General features: G+C 36.9%; 2 protein-coding genes across 4 annotated transcripts in view; one reads left to right on the plus strand and one right to left on the minus strand.

Annotated features, from left to right (window-relative positions):
* The window catches only part of LOC128657077 (gastrula zinc finger protein XlCGF17.1), a 232,972-nt gene that overhangs the window by 179,092 nt on the left and 34,863 nt on the right, over positions 1-19,017 (minus strand). For all 3 annotated transcript variants that reach the window (XM_053711313.1, XM_053711314.1, XM_053711316.1), the window contains exon 4: positions 4,739-4,852. In XM_053711313.1, coding sequence (XP_053567288.1) covers positions 4,739-4,852 — 114 coding nt within the window. The remainder of the gene's footprint in view (positions 1-4,738; positions 4,853-19,017) is intronic.
* Positions 1-19,017, plus strand: part of LOC128657074 (gastrula zinc finger protein XlCGF26.1-like) — a 226,567-nt gene that overhangs the window by 67,330 nt on the left and 140,220 nt on the right. The gene's annotated exons all lie outside the window — the stretch shown is intronic.

Genomic DNA, 19,017 nt, shown 5'->3' on the forward strand with positions numbered 1-19,017 from the left:
AGCAGCAGCTTTCCTCCTAAACACCCAAGAAACGTTCCAGAAAGTATGGTACTACTGGATGTTAAATAACGTATCTTAACAGACTAGCCTACTAGGTTAGGACTCCCCACACAGATAGAATTGCACTCTAGTTCAACAGGGTCCCCAAACAAGATAGTTACAACAAAGTTCACTAGGTGACAAAATAACCCCACTTACAATAAAGGTCTTCTTTTCCTACACAAACTGGTGTGGAATGGTCTGGAGATATTCCCTTACCCACTCCCCACCTTTCCCTCTCCCTCTGTCCCACTCTACTTTTCCCCTATTTTCTAACACTTTATTTCATCTTTTCTTTTTTGGTATCAGGTATTAGAAATGGGCCCTTAGTGTCAAGAAGGACACAATATAATTCTCTATCTAGATTAAATAAGAGATGCCATGTCATAGGACTATTGGTCCACAATGTATGCTATCAATAAATTATCTCATGTTAGAGCGGCCCTACTAGTTTGGTCTAGATGTAGTAATTGAACGATTCATTGCTATGTAGATTGCATTATTTCACTTACTATGTAACTTAAGAAAACCAAGATCTTTGTTTTCTTGATTTGTTTTTTCATGTATATTTCTTTTCTCTTGTAATTATACCTTTCACAACAAAAATTAATAAAGAATACTTTATCATAAAACCTTGTTGAACAAACATTTTCTTAAGGTAACCCTCTAACTTTTTATCCATTGGATCTGAAAAGGCACAGCTATCCTCCACCGGGATAGTGGTACGCTTAGCTAAAGTAGAAACTGCTCCCTCCACCTTAGGGACCGTTTGCCATAAGTCCCGTGTGGTGGCGTCTATTGGAAACATCTTTCTAAATATCGGAGGGGGTGAGAACGGCACACCAGGTCTATCCCACTACTTAGTAACAATTTCAGTAAGTCTCTTAGGTATAGGAAAAACGTCAGTACTCGCCGGTACCGCAAAATATTTATCCAACCTACACATTTTCTCTGGTATTGCAACTGTGTTACAATCATTCAGAGCCGCTAACACCTCCCCTAGTAATACACGGAGGTTTTCCAGCTTAAATTTAAAATTTGAAATATCTGAATCCAGTTTGTTTGGATCAGAACCGTCACCCGCAGAATGAAGCTCCCCGTCCTCATGTTCTGCAAATTGTGACGCAGTGTCTGACATGGCCCTAATATTATCAGCGCACTCTGTTCTCACCCCAGAGTGATCACGCTTACCTCTTAGTTCTGGTAATTTAGCCAAAACTTCAGTCATAACAGTAGCCATATCCTGTAATGTGATTTGTAATGGCCGCCCAGATGTACTCGGCGCTACAATATCATGCACCTCCCGAGCGGGAGATGCAGGTACTGACACGTGAGGCGAGTTAGTCGGCATAACTCTCCCCTCGTTGTTTGGTGAAATATGTTCAATTTGTACAGATTGACTTTAATTTAAAGTAGCATCAATACAGTTAGTACATAAATTTCTATTGGGCTCCACTTTGGCTTTAGCACATATAGCACAGATATCTTCCTCTGAATCAGACATGTTTAACACACTAGCAAATAAACTAGCAACTTGGAAATACTTTTCAAGTAATTTACTATAATATGAAAACGTACTGTGCCTATAAGAAGCACAGAAAAAGTTATGACAGTTGAAAATTAATAAACTAAAAAGTTATAGCAGAAAAAAAAAAAAAAAAATACAGAAATAAACGTTTTTTTATCACAGTCAACTACAATCTCACAGCTCTTCTGTGAGTGATTACCTCCCTCAAAACAAGTTTTGAAGACCCCTGAGTTCTGTAGAGATGAACCGGATCATGCAGGGAAGACAATAAACTTCTGACTGAATTTTTTGATGCGTAGCAAAAGCACCCTCCCCCTCACACATAACAGTGAGAGAGATCAGTAAACTGTCATAAATTAAATAAAACGACTGCCAAGTGGAAAAAATAGTGCCCAAAACATTTTTTCACCCAGTACCTCAGAAAATTAAACGATTTTACATGCCAGCAAAAAACGTTTAACATTAATAAATTGAGTGTTATTAAAAAGCCTGTTGCTAGTCCCTGCAAATTAGGCTAAAGTTTTATGCATACAGTATAATTCCAGTGAAGTGCCATTCCCCAGAATACTGAAGTGTAAAATATACATACATGACAGCCTGATACCAGTTGCTGCTACTGCATTTAAGGCTGAGTTTACATTATATCGGTATGGCAGAATTTTCTCATCAATTCCATTGTCAGAAAATAATAAGCTGCTACATACCTCTTTGCAGATTAATCTGCCCGCTGTCCCCTGATCTGAAGTTTACCTCTCCTCAGATGGCCGAGAAACAGCAATATGATCTTAACTACTCCGGCTAAAATCATAGAAAAACTCAGGTAGATTCTTCTTCAAATTCTACCAGAGAAGGAATAACACACTCCGGTGCTATTATAAAATAACAAACTTTTGATTGAAGATATGAAACTAAGTATAATAACCACAGTCCTCTCACACATCCTATCTATTCGTTGGGTGCCAGAGAATGACTGGTAATGGCAGTTAGGGGAGGAGCTATATAGCAGCTCTGCTGGGTGAATCCTCTTGCACTTCCTGTTGGGGAGGAGTTAATATCCCATAAGTAATGGATGATCCGTGGACTGGATACACTTAACAAGAGAAACCTGAGCTACTAACTAACATGTGTCTGCTGTGTAACCATCTGATAAATATAAAACTTATTTACATGACACAAAATGATATAAACCTGAGCTACTCACTAACATGTGTCTGCTGTGTAACCGTCGGATAAATATAAAACTTATTTACATGACACAAAATGATATAAACCTGAGCTACTCACTAATGTGTCTGCTGTGTAACCATCTGATAAATGTAACTTATTTACATGACACAAAATTATATAAACCTGAGCTACTCACTAACCTGTGTCTGCTGCGTAACCATCTGATAAATATAACTGTTATTTACATGACACAAAATGATATAAACCTGAGCTACTAACTAACATGTGTCTGCTGTGTAACCATCTGATAAATATAACTGTTATTTACATGAGACAAAATGATATAAACCTGAGCTACTCACTAACCTGTGTCTGCTGTGTAACCATCTGATAAATATAACTGTTATTTACATGAGACAAAATTCTATAAACCTGAGCTACTCACTAACCTGTGTCTGCTGCGTAACCATCTGATAAATATAACTGTTATTTACATGACACAAAATGATATAAACCTGAGCTACTCACTAACCTGTGTCTGCTGTGTAACCATCTGATAAATATAACTGTTATTTACATGAGACAAAATGATATAAACCTGAGCTACTCACTAACCTGTGTCTGCTGTGTAACCATCTGATAAATATAACTTATTTACATGAGACAAAATTCTATAAACCTGAGCTACTCACTAACCTGTGTCTGCTGCGTAACCATCTGATAAATATAACTGTTATTTACATGACACAAAATGATATAAACCTGAGCTACTAACTAACATGTGTCTGATGTGTAACCATCTGATAAATATAACGGTTATTTACATGAGACTAAATTATATAAACCTGAGCTAGTCAGTAACCTGTATCTGCTGTGTAACCATCTGATAAATATAACTGTTATTTACACGAGATAAAATGATATAAACCTGAGCTACTTACTAACATGTGTCTGCTGTGTAACCATCTGATAAATATAACTTATTTACATGACACAAAATGATATAAACCTGAGCTAATCACTAACCTGTATCTGCTGTGTAACCATGTGATAAATATAACTTATTTACATGAGACAAAATGATATAAACCTAAGCTACTCACTAACCTGTGTCTGCTGTGTAACCAACTGATAAATATAACTTATTTACACGACACAAAATGATATAAACCTGAGCTAATCACTAACCTGTGTCTGCTGTGTAACCATGTGATAAATATAACTGTTATTTACATGAGACAAAATGATATAAACCTGAGCTACTCACTAACCTGTGTCTGCTGTGTAACCATCTGATAAATATAACTGTTATTTACATGAGACAAAATGATATAAACCTGAGCTACTCACTAACCTGTGTCTGCTGTGTAACCATCTGATAAATATAACTGTTATTTACATGAGACAAAATGATATAAACCTGAGCTACTCATATAACTGCATGTAATAGGCACTGCTATAAAGAATAATATGCACAGATACCGATCTAAAAATCCAGTATAAAACCGTTTAAAAGACTTATTTAGAAGCTCTCAGTTTAGCTCTGTTAAAAAGGTAGCTGGAACTCCCACTGCAAGTGGGAAAAATCAGACACCCCCTCCCCTGGATATGAAAATACTCTTTACACAAATAGGAGCAAACTGGAGTAGGTATACATCAGTATTCTCCTAAAACTTTGGGGCTTGGTTAGGAGTCTAAAAAAATCAGAGCAATGTTATTAAAAAATAAGCAAAACTATACATTAAACCCCCCCCCCCCCAAAAAAAAAAAATCTGTAAAGGATATATAAAAAGATCATCTACAAAACATTTATGCAAATAAAATCTAGTGTATAATGTCACTTTAACCCCTTAATGACAGACATAACCTGTACATCTGTGGTCATTTTGGGTTTAATTAGCGCAACTTCGCTGGCGAAGCTGTGCTAGGACTGCATGCTGGAGGCAAGACCTGCGCTATATCCTGTGGATATTTGAGGGTAATGTGTTAATTAGCGCAAATCACCTGTAGCCATATTTATAGTTACTTCATCCTCCTCAGTCTTCACCTGATTACACACATACGGTTCTCCTCCGTGCTCAAATTCTGAGCCATCTGAAGGCATTACATCCATATGGCCTGTACAATAAAAATATACATGCATATGTATAAGTTGTTAGTAGTACTCGTGGGATGTATCAATTTGTTTCTCATTATATAAACATAATTTATGTAAGAATTTACCTGATAAATTAATTTCTTTCATATTGGCAAGAGTCCATGTGCTAGTGACATATGGGATATACATTCCTACCAGGAGGGGCAAAGATTCCCAAACCTCAAAATGCCTATAAATACACCCCCCACCACATCCACAATTCAGTTTAAAGAATAGACAAGAAGTGGGGTGATAAGAAAGGAGCGAAAGCATCAACAAGGAATTGGAATAATTGTGCTTTATACAAAAAAAAAAAAAATCATAACCACCATAAAAAGGGTGGGTCTCATGGACTCTTGCCAATATGAAAGAAATGAATTTATCAGGTAAGTTCTTACATAAATTATGTTTTCTTTCATGTAATTGGCAAGAGTCCATGAGCTAGTGAAGTATGGGATAGCAAATACCCAAGATGTGGAACTCCACGCAAGAGTCACTAGAGAGGGAGGGATAAAAATAAAGACAGCCAATTCCGCTGAAAAATTAAACCACAACCCAAATCAAAAGTTTTAATCTTATAATGAAAAAAATTGAAATTATAAGCAGAAGAATCAAACTGAAACAGCTGCCTGAAGTACTTTTCTACCAAAAACTGATTCTGAAAAAGAGAAAACATCAAAATGGTCGAATTTAGTAAAAGTATGCAAAGAAGACCAAGTTGCTGCTTTGCAAATCTGAACAACAGAAGCTTCATTCTTAAAAGCCCAGGAAGTAGAAACTGACCTAGTAGAATGAGCCGTAATCCTCTGAGGCGGGGATTTACCCGACACCAAATAAGCATGATGAATCAAAAGATTTAACCAAGATGCCAAAGAAACGGCAGAAGCCTTCTGACCTTTCCTAGAACCAGAAAAGATAAATAGTAGCTTCAACATAATATTTCAAAGCTCTTACCACATCCAAAGAATGTAAAGATCTCTCCAGAGAATTCTTAGGATTAGGACACAACGAAGGGACAACAATTTCTCTACTAATGTTGTTGGAATTCACAACTTTAGGTAAAAATGTAAATGAAGTCCGTAAAACCGCCTTATTCTGATGAAAAATCAGAAAAGGAAACTCACAAGAAAGAGCAGATAATTCAGAAAACTCTTCTAGCAGAAGAAATGGCCAAAAGGAACAATACTTTCCAAGAAAATAATTTAATGTCCAGAGAATGCATAGGCTCAAACAGAGGAGCCTGTAAAGCCTTCAAAACCAAATTAAGACTCCAAGGAGGAGAAATTGATTTAATGACAGGCTTGATATGAACCAAAGCCTGAACAAAACAATGAATATCAGGTTTAGCAATTTTTCTGTGAAACAGAACAGAAAGAGCAGAGATTTGTCCTGTCAAAGAACTTGCAGACAAACCCTTATCTAAACCATCCTGAAGAAACTGAAAAATTCTAGGAATTCTAAAAAAATGCCAAGAGAATTTATGAGAAGAGCACCATGAGATGTAAGTCTTCCAAACTCGATAATAAATCTTTCTAGACACAGATTTATGAGCCTGCAACATGGTAATAATCACTGAGTCAGAGAAACCTCTATGACTAAGCACTAAGCGTTCAATTTCCATACCATCAAATTTAATGATTTGAGATCCTGATGGAAAAACGAACCTTGAGATATAAGGTCTGGCCTTAATGGAAGTGGCCAAGGTTGGCAACTGGACATCCGAACAAGAACCATATACCAAAACCTGTGCGGCCATGCTGGAGCCACCAGCAGCACAAACGATTGCTCCATGATGATTTTGAAAATCACTATTGGAAGAAGAACTAGAAAAATATAGGCAGGTTGAAAACGCCAAGGAAGTGTCAATGCATCCACTGCTTCCGCCTAAGGATCCCTGGACCTGGATAGGTACCTGGGAAATTTCTTGTTTAGATGAGATGCCATCAGATCTATTTCTGGAAGCCCCCGCATCTGAACAATTTGAAAAAAACACATCTGGGTGAAGAGACCACTCTCCCGGATGTAAAGCTTGACGACTGAGATAATCCACTTCCCAACTGTCTATACCTGGATATGGACCGCATAAATTAGACAGAAGCTGGATTCTGCCCAAGCAAGTATCCGAGATACTTCTTTCATAGCCTGAGGACTGTAAGTCCCATCCTGATGATTGACATACGCCACAGTTGTGACATTGTCTGTCTGAAAACCAATAAACGTCTCTCTCTTCAATAGAAGCCAAAACTGAAGAGCTCTGAGAATCGCACAGAGTTCCAAAATATTGATTGGTAATCTCGCCTCTTGAGATTTCCAAACCCCTTGTGCTGTCATAGATCCCCAGACAGCTTCCCAACCTAAAAGACTTGCATCTGTTGTGAACACGGTCCAGGTTGAATGAACCAAAGAGACCCGTAGAACTATACGATGGTGATCTAACCACCAAGTCAGAGATAGATGAGTATTGGGATTCAAGGATATTAAATGTAAAATCCCAGAATAATCCCTGCACCATTAATTCAGCATTAAAAACTGGAGAGGTCTTATACGAAAACGAGCAAAGGGAATCGAGTCCGATGCTGCAGTCATGAGACCTAAAACTTCCATGCATATAGCTACTGAAGGAAATAATAGAGACTGAAGGTTCCAACAAGCTGAACCCAATATAAATTGTCTCTTGTCTGTTAGAGACAAAGACATTGACACAATCTATCTGGAAACCTAAAAAAGGTGACCCTTGTTTGAGTAATCAAGGAACTTTTTTAGTAAAATGATCCTCCAACCATGTCTTGAAGAAACAACAGAAGTTGAATCGTATGAGATTCTGCAGAACGAAAAGACTGAGCAAGTACCAAAATATCATCCAAATAAGGAAACACCGAGAACCTTTGAAAAAGATTCCTAGAGCTGTCGCTAGGCCAGAAAGGAAGAGCAACAAATTGGTAATGCTTGTCTAAAAAAGAGAATCTCAGAAAATGAAAATAATCTGAATGAAACAGAATATGAAGATATGCATCCTGTAAGTCTATTGTGGGCAAATAATGCCCTTGCTGAACAAAAGGCAGAATAGACCTTATAATCACCATTCTGAAAGATGGTACTCTTACATGACAAATCAAAAAGATTTTTTCTCTTTGGGACAATTAATAGTTCTGAATAAAAACAGAATTTATGCTTACCTGATAAATTACTTTCTCCAACGGTGTGTCCGGTCCACGGCGTCATCCTTACTTGTGGGATATTCTCTTCCCCAACAGGAAATGGCAAAGAGTCCCAGCAAAGCTGGCCATATAGTCCCTCCTAGGCTCCGCCCACCCCAGTCATTCGACCGACGGACAGGAGGAAATATATATAGGAGAAACCATATGGTACCGTGGTGACTGTAGTTAGAGAAAATAATTCATCAGACCTGATTAAAAAAACCAGAGCGGGCCGTGGACCGGACACACCGTTGGAGAAAGTAATTTATTAGGTAAGCATAAATTCTGTTTTCTCCAACATTGGTGTGTCCGGTCCACGGCGTCATCCTTACTTGTGGGAACCAATACCAAAGCTTTAGGACACGGATGAAGGGAGGGAGCAAATCAGGTTACCTAAACGGAAGGCACCACAGCTTGCAAAACCTTTCTCCCAAAAATAGCCTCCGAAGAAGCAAAAGTATCAAATTTGTAAAATTTGGCAAAAGTGTGCAGTGAAGACCAAGTCGCTGCCTTACATATCTGGTCAACAGAAGCCTCGTTCTTGAAGGCCCATGTGGAAGCCACAGCCCTAGTGGAGTGAGCTGTGATTCTTTCAGGAGGCTGCCGTCCGGCAGTCTCATAAGCCAATCGGATGATGCTTTTAAGCCAAAAGGAAAGAGAGGTAGAAGTCGCTTTTTGACCTCTCCTTTTACCAGAATAAACAACAAACAAGGAAGATGTTTGTCTGAAATCTTTAGTAGCCTCTAAATAGAATTTTAGAGCACGGACAACGTCCAAATTGTGTAACAAACGTTCCTTCTTTGAAACTGGATTCGGACACAAAGAAGGTACAACTATCTCCTGGTTAATATTTTTGTTAGAAACAACTTTAGGAAGAAAACCAGGCTTAGTACGCAAAACCACCTTATCTGCATGGAACACCAGATAGGGCGGAGAACACTGCAGAGCAGATAACTCTGAAACTCTTCTAGCAGAAGAAATTGCAACTAAAAACAAAACTTTCCAAGATAGTAACTTAATATCTATGGAATGTAAAGGTTCAAACGGAACCCCTTGAAGAACTGAAAGAACTAGATTTAGACTCCAGGGAGGAGTCAAAGGTCTGTAAACAGGCTTGATCCTAACCAGAGCCTGAACAAATGCTTGAACATCTGGCACAGCTGCCAGTCTTTTGTGTAGTAAGACAGATAAAGCAGAGATCTGTCCCTTTAGAGAACTTGCAGATAATCCTTTCTCCAAACCTTCTTGTAGAAAGGAGAGAATCTTAGGAATTTTTATCTTATTCCATGGGAATCCTTTGGATTCACACCAACAGATATATTTTTTCCATATTTTATGGTAAATTTTTCTAGTTACAGGTTTTCTGGCCTGAACCAGAGTATCTATAACAGAATCTGAAAACCCCCGCTTCGATAGAATCAAGCGTTCAATCTTCAAGCCGTCAGCTGGAGGGAGACCAGATTTGGATGTTCGAATGGACCCTGAACAAGAAGGTCCTGTCTCAAAGGTAGCTTCCATGGTGGAGCCAATGACATATTCACCAGGTCTGCATACCAAGTCCTGCGTGGCCACGCAGGAGCTATCAAGATCACCGAGTCCCTCTCCTGATTGATCCTGGCTACCAGCCTGGGAATGAGAGGAAATGGTGGAAATACATAAGCTAGGTTGAAGGTCCAAGGTGCTACTAGTGCATCTACTAGAGTCGCCTTGGGATCCCTGGATCTGGACCCGTAGCAAGGAACCTTGAAGTTCTGACGAGACGCCTTCTAGAAGCTTTTCCAGTGATTTTTAGATCCTCACACATGCATCTGCATGCCCTGCTCTCAAAAAACAACTGCGCAGTAATGGCGCGAAAATGAGGCTCAGTCTATAACTAGAAAGGCCCCCTGACTGGAAAAGGTGTCTAACACAGTGCCTGCCATTTTATAAACGTTCCCCAAGATTATAAATGCAAATTGTCAGCCTAAATCTGAATAATATGCCCAAATAAAGCAATCGATTTAGCCCATAAAAATGTCTACCAGTTTTTTAGCCCATATTCAGCCCTTTATTCTGTTTGTTTGACTAAGAAAATGGCTTACCGGTCCCCATGAGGGGAAATGACAGCCTTCCAGCATTACACAGTCTTGTTAGAAATATGGCTAGTCATACCTTAAGCAGAAAAGTCTGCTAACTGTTTCCCCCAACTGAAGTTACTTCATCTCAACAGTCCTATGTGGAAACAGCAATCGATTTTAGTTACTGTCTGCTAAAATCATCTTCCTCTCACAAACAGAAATCTTCATCCTTTTCTGTTTCAGAGTTAATAGTACATACCAGCACTATTTTAAAATAACAAACACTTGATAGAAGAATAAAAACTACATTTAAACACCAAAAAACTCTTAACCATCTCCGTGGAGATGTTGCCTGTGCAACGGCAAAGAGAATGACTGGGGTGGGCGGAGCCTAGGAGGGACTATATGGCCAGCTTTGCTGGGACTCTTTGCCATTTCCTGTTGGGGAAGAGAATAAGGATGGATGACGCCGTGGACCGGACACACCAATGTTGGAGAAATCCCAGACCCTGTTCCTGAAACGAAACTGGTATGAATACCCCAGATAACTCCAGGTCTGAAAACACACTTCAGGAAAGTCTGAGCCTTTACTGGGATTGCTGGAATATGTGAGAGAGAAAAAATTCTCACAGGCGGTCTTACTCTGAATCCTATTCTGTACCCCAATCTAAGGAGTTTGCACCAAAATGAACCAAACAATCCTCAGAAAAAATCTTAACCTGCCCGCCCCCTACCAGCTAAGCTGAAATAAGGGCCGCACCTTCATGCAAATTTGGGGGCTGGCTTTGAACTCTTAAATGGCTTAAATTCATTTAATTTTGAAGAAAGCTTCCAATTAGAAACATTACTTGGGGAAGAATTAGGCTTCTGTTTTTTATTAAGAACAAAAACAGAAATAAGCTTAAGATTTAGCCTTAGAACTTAATCTTGAGGCAAAAAAACTCCCTTCCCCACAATAACAGTTGGAAGTACTGAATCCAACTGAACCGAATAATTTATTACCTTGGTAGGAAAGAAAATTGAAATCTGGATTTAGTAATCAAATCAGCATTCAAAGATTTAAGCCACAAAGTTCTTCTAGCTAAAATAGCTAAAGACATAGATTTAACCTTAATTTTGATAATATCAAAAAATGGCATCACAAATGAAATTATTAGCATGTTGAATCAAGTTAACAATGCTAAACAAATCATAATCCGATACTTGTTGCGCTAAAGTTTCCAACCAAAAAAGATGAAACAGCTGCAACATCAGCCAAAGAAATTGCAGGTCTAAGAAAAGGACCTGAAAATAAATTAATTTTCCTTAGATAAGATACAAGTTTCCTATCTGAAGGATCTTTAAAATAAATACTATTTTCCATAAGAATAGTAGTACATTTAGCAAGAGTAGAGATAGCCCCATTAACTTTGGGGATCTTTTCCCAAACTGCAAACTAACTGCTGGCAAAGGATACAATTTTTAAAACCTTTAAAGAAGGAATAAAAGTAGTACCAGGCCTATTCCATTCCCTAGTATTAGGAACTGGAAAGAAACCTCTGAAGTAACCACAGGAGGTTAATAAACAGAATTTAAATGTTAGCTAGCCTTAAAATCAAGAGGACTAGTCTCCTCAATATCCAATATAATCAACACTTTTTCAACAAAGAACGAATGTACTCCATTTAAGAAAAAAAGTAAATTTGTTAGTGTTAATAACTGATGAAGGATATTCTGAATCAGATAAATCCTCATCAGAGAAGGATAATTCAGTATGTTGTCGGTCATTTGAAAATTCATCAACCTAATGAGAAGTTTAAAAAAGACCTTTATATTTTATTAGAAGGTGGGATGGCAGACAAAGCCTTCTGAATAGAATCAGAAAAATATTCTTGTAAATTCCCAGGTATATCTTGTACATTAGATGTTAAAAGAATAGCAATAAACAATGCATTCATACTGATGGACATTTCTCTGCATGTAAAAGTTTATCATGATAACTTATTACAAACCATAGCTAAAGATAAAAATTCATAACATTAAAATAAATGAACTTAGCTTTGGTAGGACTGATATCAGTCAGCAGGAATCCAACAATAATTTCTGATACAGAAACAGTTTTGAGATATCTTGCAAATGTAAAAGAAAAAAACAACATATAAAGCAAAATATCAATTTCCTTATATGACAGTTTCAGGAATGGGAAAGAAATGCAAAACAAAATAGGCCTCTGGAAACCAGAAGCAAAAAGAAATGAAGACTTAAATAATGTCAAAAGTTTGGCGCCAAGTATGACGCCCACAACTGACAAAATATTTTTTGGCGCCAAGAACGTCTGCAACAAACACGAGCGTCATAGATGACGCAACTACGTGAAAACTCTCGGCGCCAACTAAGACGCCGGAAATGACGAAAATACGTCAACATAAATGTTGCGCCAAAAAAGTCTTGCGCCAAGAATGGCACAATAAATTATAGCATTTTGCGCTCCCGCGAGCCTAACAGCCTGCAATTTAGAAAAGAGAGTCAATTTGAAAATTTCAGGTAAGATTTTTTTTTTTTTTTTATATATTTTTTATGCATTTCCCAAAATGAAACTGACAGTCTGTAAGAAGGAAATATACTGATTAACCTGAATCATGGCAAATATAAGTACAAAACATATATTTAGAACTTTACATATAAAGCGCCAAACCATAGCTGAGAGTGTCTTAAATAAAGAAAACATACTTACCAAAAGACACTCATCTACATAAAGTAGATAGCCAAACCAGTACTGAAACGAGAATCAGTAGAGATAATGGTATATAAGAGTATATCGTCAATCTGAAAAGGGAGGTAGGAGATGAATCTCTACGACCGATAACAGAGAACCTATGAAATAGATCCCCGTTAGGATGACCATTGTATTCAATAGGTAATACACCCTTCACATCCCTCTGTCATTCACTGCACTCTGAGAGGAACCGGGCTTCAGCATGCTGAGAAGGGCATATCAACGTAGAAATCTAGCACAAACTTACTTCACCACCTCCTTAGTTGGCAAAGTTTGTAAAACTGAATTGTGGGTGTGGTGGGGGTGTATTTATAGGCATTTTGAGGTTTGTGAAACTTTGCCCCTCCTGGTAGGAATGTATATCCCATACGTCACTAGCTCATGGACTCTTGCCAATTACATGAAAGAAATATATATATATATATATATATATATATATAAAACGAAAAATCATGTGAGGACGCAAAAAATGACCATGTGCACACAAGAGAATTATTTAGTAGACTATCACACTTACTATGCACATTCATCTGTAACTCACATACCTCACACACAATATATGTGCAAACTCCCCTGTAACTCACATACCACACACACAATATATATGCACACTCACCTGTAACTCACATAACTCTCAAACAATATATGTGCACACTCACCTGTAACTCACACATGATATATATGCACACTCACCTGTAACTCACATACCTCACACGCACACACAAAATATATGTGCACACTCGCCTGTAACTCACGTACCTCACACAATATATGTGCACACTCACCTGTGACTCACATACAATATATGTGCACACTCACCTGTAACCCACATACCTCACACACAATATTTGTGCACACTCCTCTGCTACTCACATTCCTCACATACAATATATGTGCACACTAGGACTGCACGATTAATCTCATATGCGATTTAAAACCGTGATTAATCGCCGCGATTTTAAAACCGTGAGAGTTGCGAGTTTTTGCTAAAAAAAAAAAATCCTCAGAAGTGACTAATGCATTGATTTGTATGATTTCTTGCAAACCAGCGCCATGTAGTGGTTACTTTTAGCACACATTTGTAAAATGACTGTTTTTACTTTTACTTTCTGATCTCAGTAGCAGTCAGCCAGTAGATCAATCAAGAAGTATAAAAACAGAGCCCATGCAGGAATGAAGAGATGGGAAAGTCACTTACTTATATTTCCCCCTAGGAACATCTGCAATCTGAAACTTAGGGTATGTAAAGATTATGGAACCTCCCACACAATCTCCTGCTCTCTAAGAAACGGCTCAAATACATAGCAGATGCAGTTAACCCCACGGCTGCCAAAAAGGCTAAAACTGCAGTCCCCTCTGCTGCTGGGTTAACTTAATTGCATCTACAATGTATTTGATATCAGCAAGTCACAGCATTTCTGAAAGCCCCCCACCCCTACTGCTAGTATGCCTGTATTGGATTCCTGGACAGGAGCAGGGATCATTTTCAGTAAAATTAAAATGTTTAAAAAAAAGAATATATATATACATATATATATATATATACATACACACACACATATGTGTGTGTGTGTATGTATATATATATATATATATATATATATATATATATATATATATATATATATATATATATATATATATATATATATATATATATATATATATATATATATATATATAGGCAAGTGAAAAAGGAAGCGCACAAAAGCACCTACATAGTGCAAATCAATTTAATCATACAGAGAACAAACACATTAAAAAGAGAATCCCCGTAGGGTATCTACTCACAGGAGCCAACCTCAAACATATGAGGTATGTTCAAGCGTGTCAGTAAATATACAGCTGAGGATTGCTGATCACTGTAATCTGTCCAGGACGTTTAACTGTATACCATAAATCCAGGATATTACTGATGTGCGGAGCAATCTCGCAATTGTCTTCACAGTTCCCATCAGTCTGTAAAGTCCGTTAAAATAGATTCTATCTTGCAAAACTGTCCAAGCAGTGCAAAAACAAACAGCTGATCGCTGATCGTTGGTAGCTGACGCAAGGTGGAAGTGGCTTTACGCCACCGCTTTGTCAGATATATATATGTGTAACTGTGTATGTGATTGTATATTATATATGTGTATATATATATATATATATATATATATATATATATATATATATATATATATATATATATATATATATATATATATATGTGTGTGTGTGTGTGTGTGTCTTACACTGCTTCATTTGTTAATCATACCACTGTCCAAGAAAACATGACAATGTTGTGTGTCATAAGACCTAATAACTGGCTAGTGGCTACTATTTAATCACATCACAGGCAGCAAATGTTATTTCAACTATTTTTTGTTTTGTATTTTTATGCTCCAAGAGTGTATTGAACATTGAGAAACATGTACATTAAGATGCTGTAGTGTTAAATAAACTTTTAATGCAAAATGAAGGTGCTCTAGTCATTTATAAGAAGATTGTGATTAAATCGCAATCACGTTTTTTTTTTTTTTCAAACAATTTGTGATTATTTTTTTTTGCCCATATCGCCCAGCCCTAGTGCACACTCACCAGAAACCCACAACATACATGCACAACCACCTCGTGTACTCTCACCTGTAACACACACACACACACACACAACACCCATGCTACCTTCATCCCTCAGACACATGCACACTCACTTGTAAACCTGTATCACAAAGACACAATACACATGCCAACTCACCTGTATCCCTAAGACCAGCGGCGTATTATGGCCTAGGCACACAAGGTACGTGCCTAGGGCGGCAGATTTGAGAGGGGCGGCACTTGCATCAGGAATTGTCCCTTTATTGGTGTCTGACTCCAGGGGCAACATTCAATAACATAGCGCCGGGCGCAACAAGCAGTGGATGTTGCTTAGAGCAGATGAAAAAAACTGGCCACAATAATGCATGAGGTAAAGGAAGGGCATGAGAGTAAAGATTGATAAAACGCTGCTCCAGGTCTTTTTGAGCTACAGAGAACAACTGACACTGATGGGCTTGTGAGAGGAAATAGAATCCAGACAGACACTACAGTGTGGTGCACACCGTAAACCGGAAAGGCAAAAACAAAAAAAAACAGCTGCACTCAAAAAGGCTCCAAAAAATAAATTTCCTTTTTTATTGTCATGAAAGAAATATTTATGTTTAGCACAAAATAGCAAAAGCACTACACTGGTAGGATAGGAACGCTCAGTTTAATACTTTAATATATACAAAAGGTGTATTCAGGTTATTTACAATCAGTGTATCCTTTTATATAAATATATTTGGATACCTATTTGACACACAAAGATAACAAGGGCACTATATAGGCAAACTCCTCATTGGTTTCAATTGTTTTAGATACTATATTTAATTTTAGTATCAATATATTATATTCCTTTTGAGGAGTGGTGCTAGCATCTAATACTGAACTTGCAGAACAATTGGGATAGAATCCCTGGAAAGAAATGCTATATAGCACTCTCTGCCCAGACTGACTACATACCCCTATGGATAAGATCCATTGACGATATTTTATTCATATGGGAGGGCTCTTATGAAACACTACAAGAGTTCCTAGCCATATTAAATCAAAATGATTTAAATATCAGGTTAACATCTGAAATGAGTCAAAAAGAAATTGCTTTCCTTGATCTGAGAATAATTAAAGAGGAAGATGGAAGAATTACCACAGATCTGTACAGGAAGAAGACTGCAACAAACAGCCTACTACATAAGTCAAGTGCTCATGCACCAGGTACCCTAAGAGGATTACCAACAGGGGAATTTTTAAGAACTAGACGCAACTGTACAGATTTGAATACCTTTAAAATAAGAGCGAAAGAACTTGAAGAAAGGCTAACTATCAGAGGGTACAGTAAGACAAGTATCAAAAAAGCAAGAAACAACGCAATTAACACCAATAGGAGAGAACTCTTAAAGAAGAGAAATAAGCAAAAGGACAATAAAACAAGATTGATCTTAACTTACACTTCACAAACCAACCAAATTAAAGAAATCATCCAAAAGCATTGGCATGTTTTAACATCAGATCCAGCATTGAGAGTGCAACTGGGAGAAAAACCAGAGATTGGATATAGACGAGCCAAAAACATGAAAGATATGCTAACACAAAGTCATTACAGCAGAAAGAGAACAACGACTGCCTTCACTCCAGGCTCCTTCAAATGTGGTACATGTTCCACATGTCAGTACATTAAGAAAACTGACACTATAACGGATAGGTTTGGACAAACTCATAGAATCAACAAATACATAAGCTGCAACACTCAGGGGGTAATATATGTATTACAATGTACATGCCAACTATACTATGTAGGCATGACGACCCGTAAGATAAGAGTACGCTTAATGGAACATCTTAGAAATATCAAAAACGCCAGAAAAGATGTGGCTGATGGCAAAGGTATAACTAGTGTGGCATCACACTTTCTATTCAAACACAATTCCAGCCCCAAAGGTCTGCAATGTTGGGGAGTAGAACATATCAAACTAGGAGTAAGGGGAGGAGACCTAGAAACAGCTCTGCTTAAAGCTGAGAGTAAGTGGATATATTTATTAAATTCGGTACATCCGAATGGAATAAATGAAAACAATAACTTCTTTGTATTCCTATAAGAACAAATGGAAACAACAACTCCTTTGTATTCCTATAAACAAACAAAGAAAGATAATAATCTTAAATACAGAAAGAAATGAACCAATATATACATACAAAAAAACAATTTCAAGAACTCATGAGGAGTGGATAATTGAGAGGGGAAAATAAAAAGTTCAAAAACAATCTCATTTGAATCCAGAATGCTATACATTATTTTTATCAACAGTCAAACTTTAGCTTCACCAACCCTTTCCCTTTTAGTTTTTAAATAATTTATTATGCCTTTCACAAATATTGTTTTTTATCACATCACCCAACAAGGCACAATTGAGCACATAACAACATGGTAACACCATAAGTACACTTTGGAACACATATAGATTTGAGAGCACCATATGAAATGGCACAAAGTAAGGTAATCAACAAGTATAAAGAATAATTTAAGAAAATAAATAAACACAGACCAATGAAGAATAATCTAGACTGGCACCAAGGTACTGAAAATCAACAGAATAATTCACAAAACACAAGCCAAACTAAGAATAATTTAGATTGGTATGGAAGCAAATAAACACAAAAGATGCCAGCTCCTTTGAATATGAGCACAAGGGCAACACAACAATCTCACTAAATATTTTAATTCAGTGAGAAGTCAAATTAAGCACCAACACTTTAATATAATCACAATCAATATAGCTAAAGTAAATATAAAAGTCATAATAATTTTTACACAACAAGAACCAAGTAAATATTTGAAAGCACAATAATAATATAAGCATAGATTCAAAACATATAATTTACAATGCTAATTGCAAAATAAAATAATAATATTTATATCATAAACAGATTAAAAGGATTTAATTGCAAACCCAAAAATAAGTTAAAATCACAATCAGAGAAAACGCAAGAGAAATTATACAACTTAACAGTAATCATGTAAATATAATACTACCAATATATTCAATAGAAATTACTATTATATCCTTGTTATTCTCAGGAAATCATGTAGTTTTTTCAGACAACATGGTTATCAGAAGAGAAGATGACAAAAAATCGAAGTTGATTTGAGAATGTGGTTTATCTAGACAGTAAAATTATCAAAGAGAGGATAATAAACACTCAAAGAACGCAATACTACTAAAAACCACATTCCTTCTACAGGAGAATATCACATCAATAAGAATAAAAATGAGAAATAATACAAGGTCATTGTTAAAAAACATAAACCAAATATCTATCTAGAATAGAGACGTATATAATCATGAGCAAATAGTGAACTTCCACATCACAAGATATAAATTAATAATGAATAAGAAAAAGATACCTACCACAACATTCATACAAGTAATTAAATTTGAAATATAGTATCAAATAGGTGAAAAATACAATAGTGCAACAAACGTCATGTTTATGATCTATCAAGTTTACTGTAATAATGAATACTGATATAGGAATAGAAGAATGAAGGATTTGTGCAGAGAAATAGGTCCACCTTA

The sequence above is a fragment of the Bombina bombina genome, chromosome 4 (assembly GCF_027579735.1).
Source record: "Bombina bombina isolate aBomBom1 chromosome 4, aBomBom1.pri, whole genome shotgun sequence".
In the NCBI taxonomy this organism is placed as follows: Eukaryota; Metazoa; Chordata; class Amphibia; order Anura; family Bombinatoridae; genus Bombina; species Bombina bombina.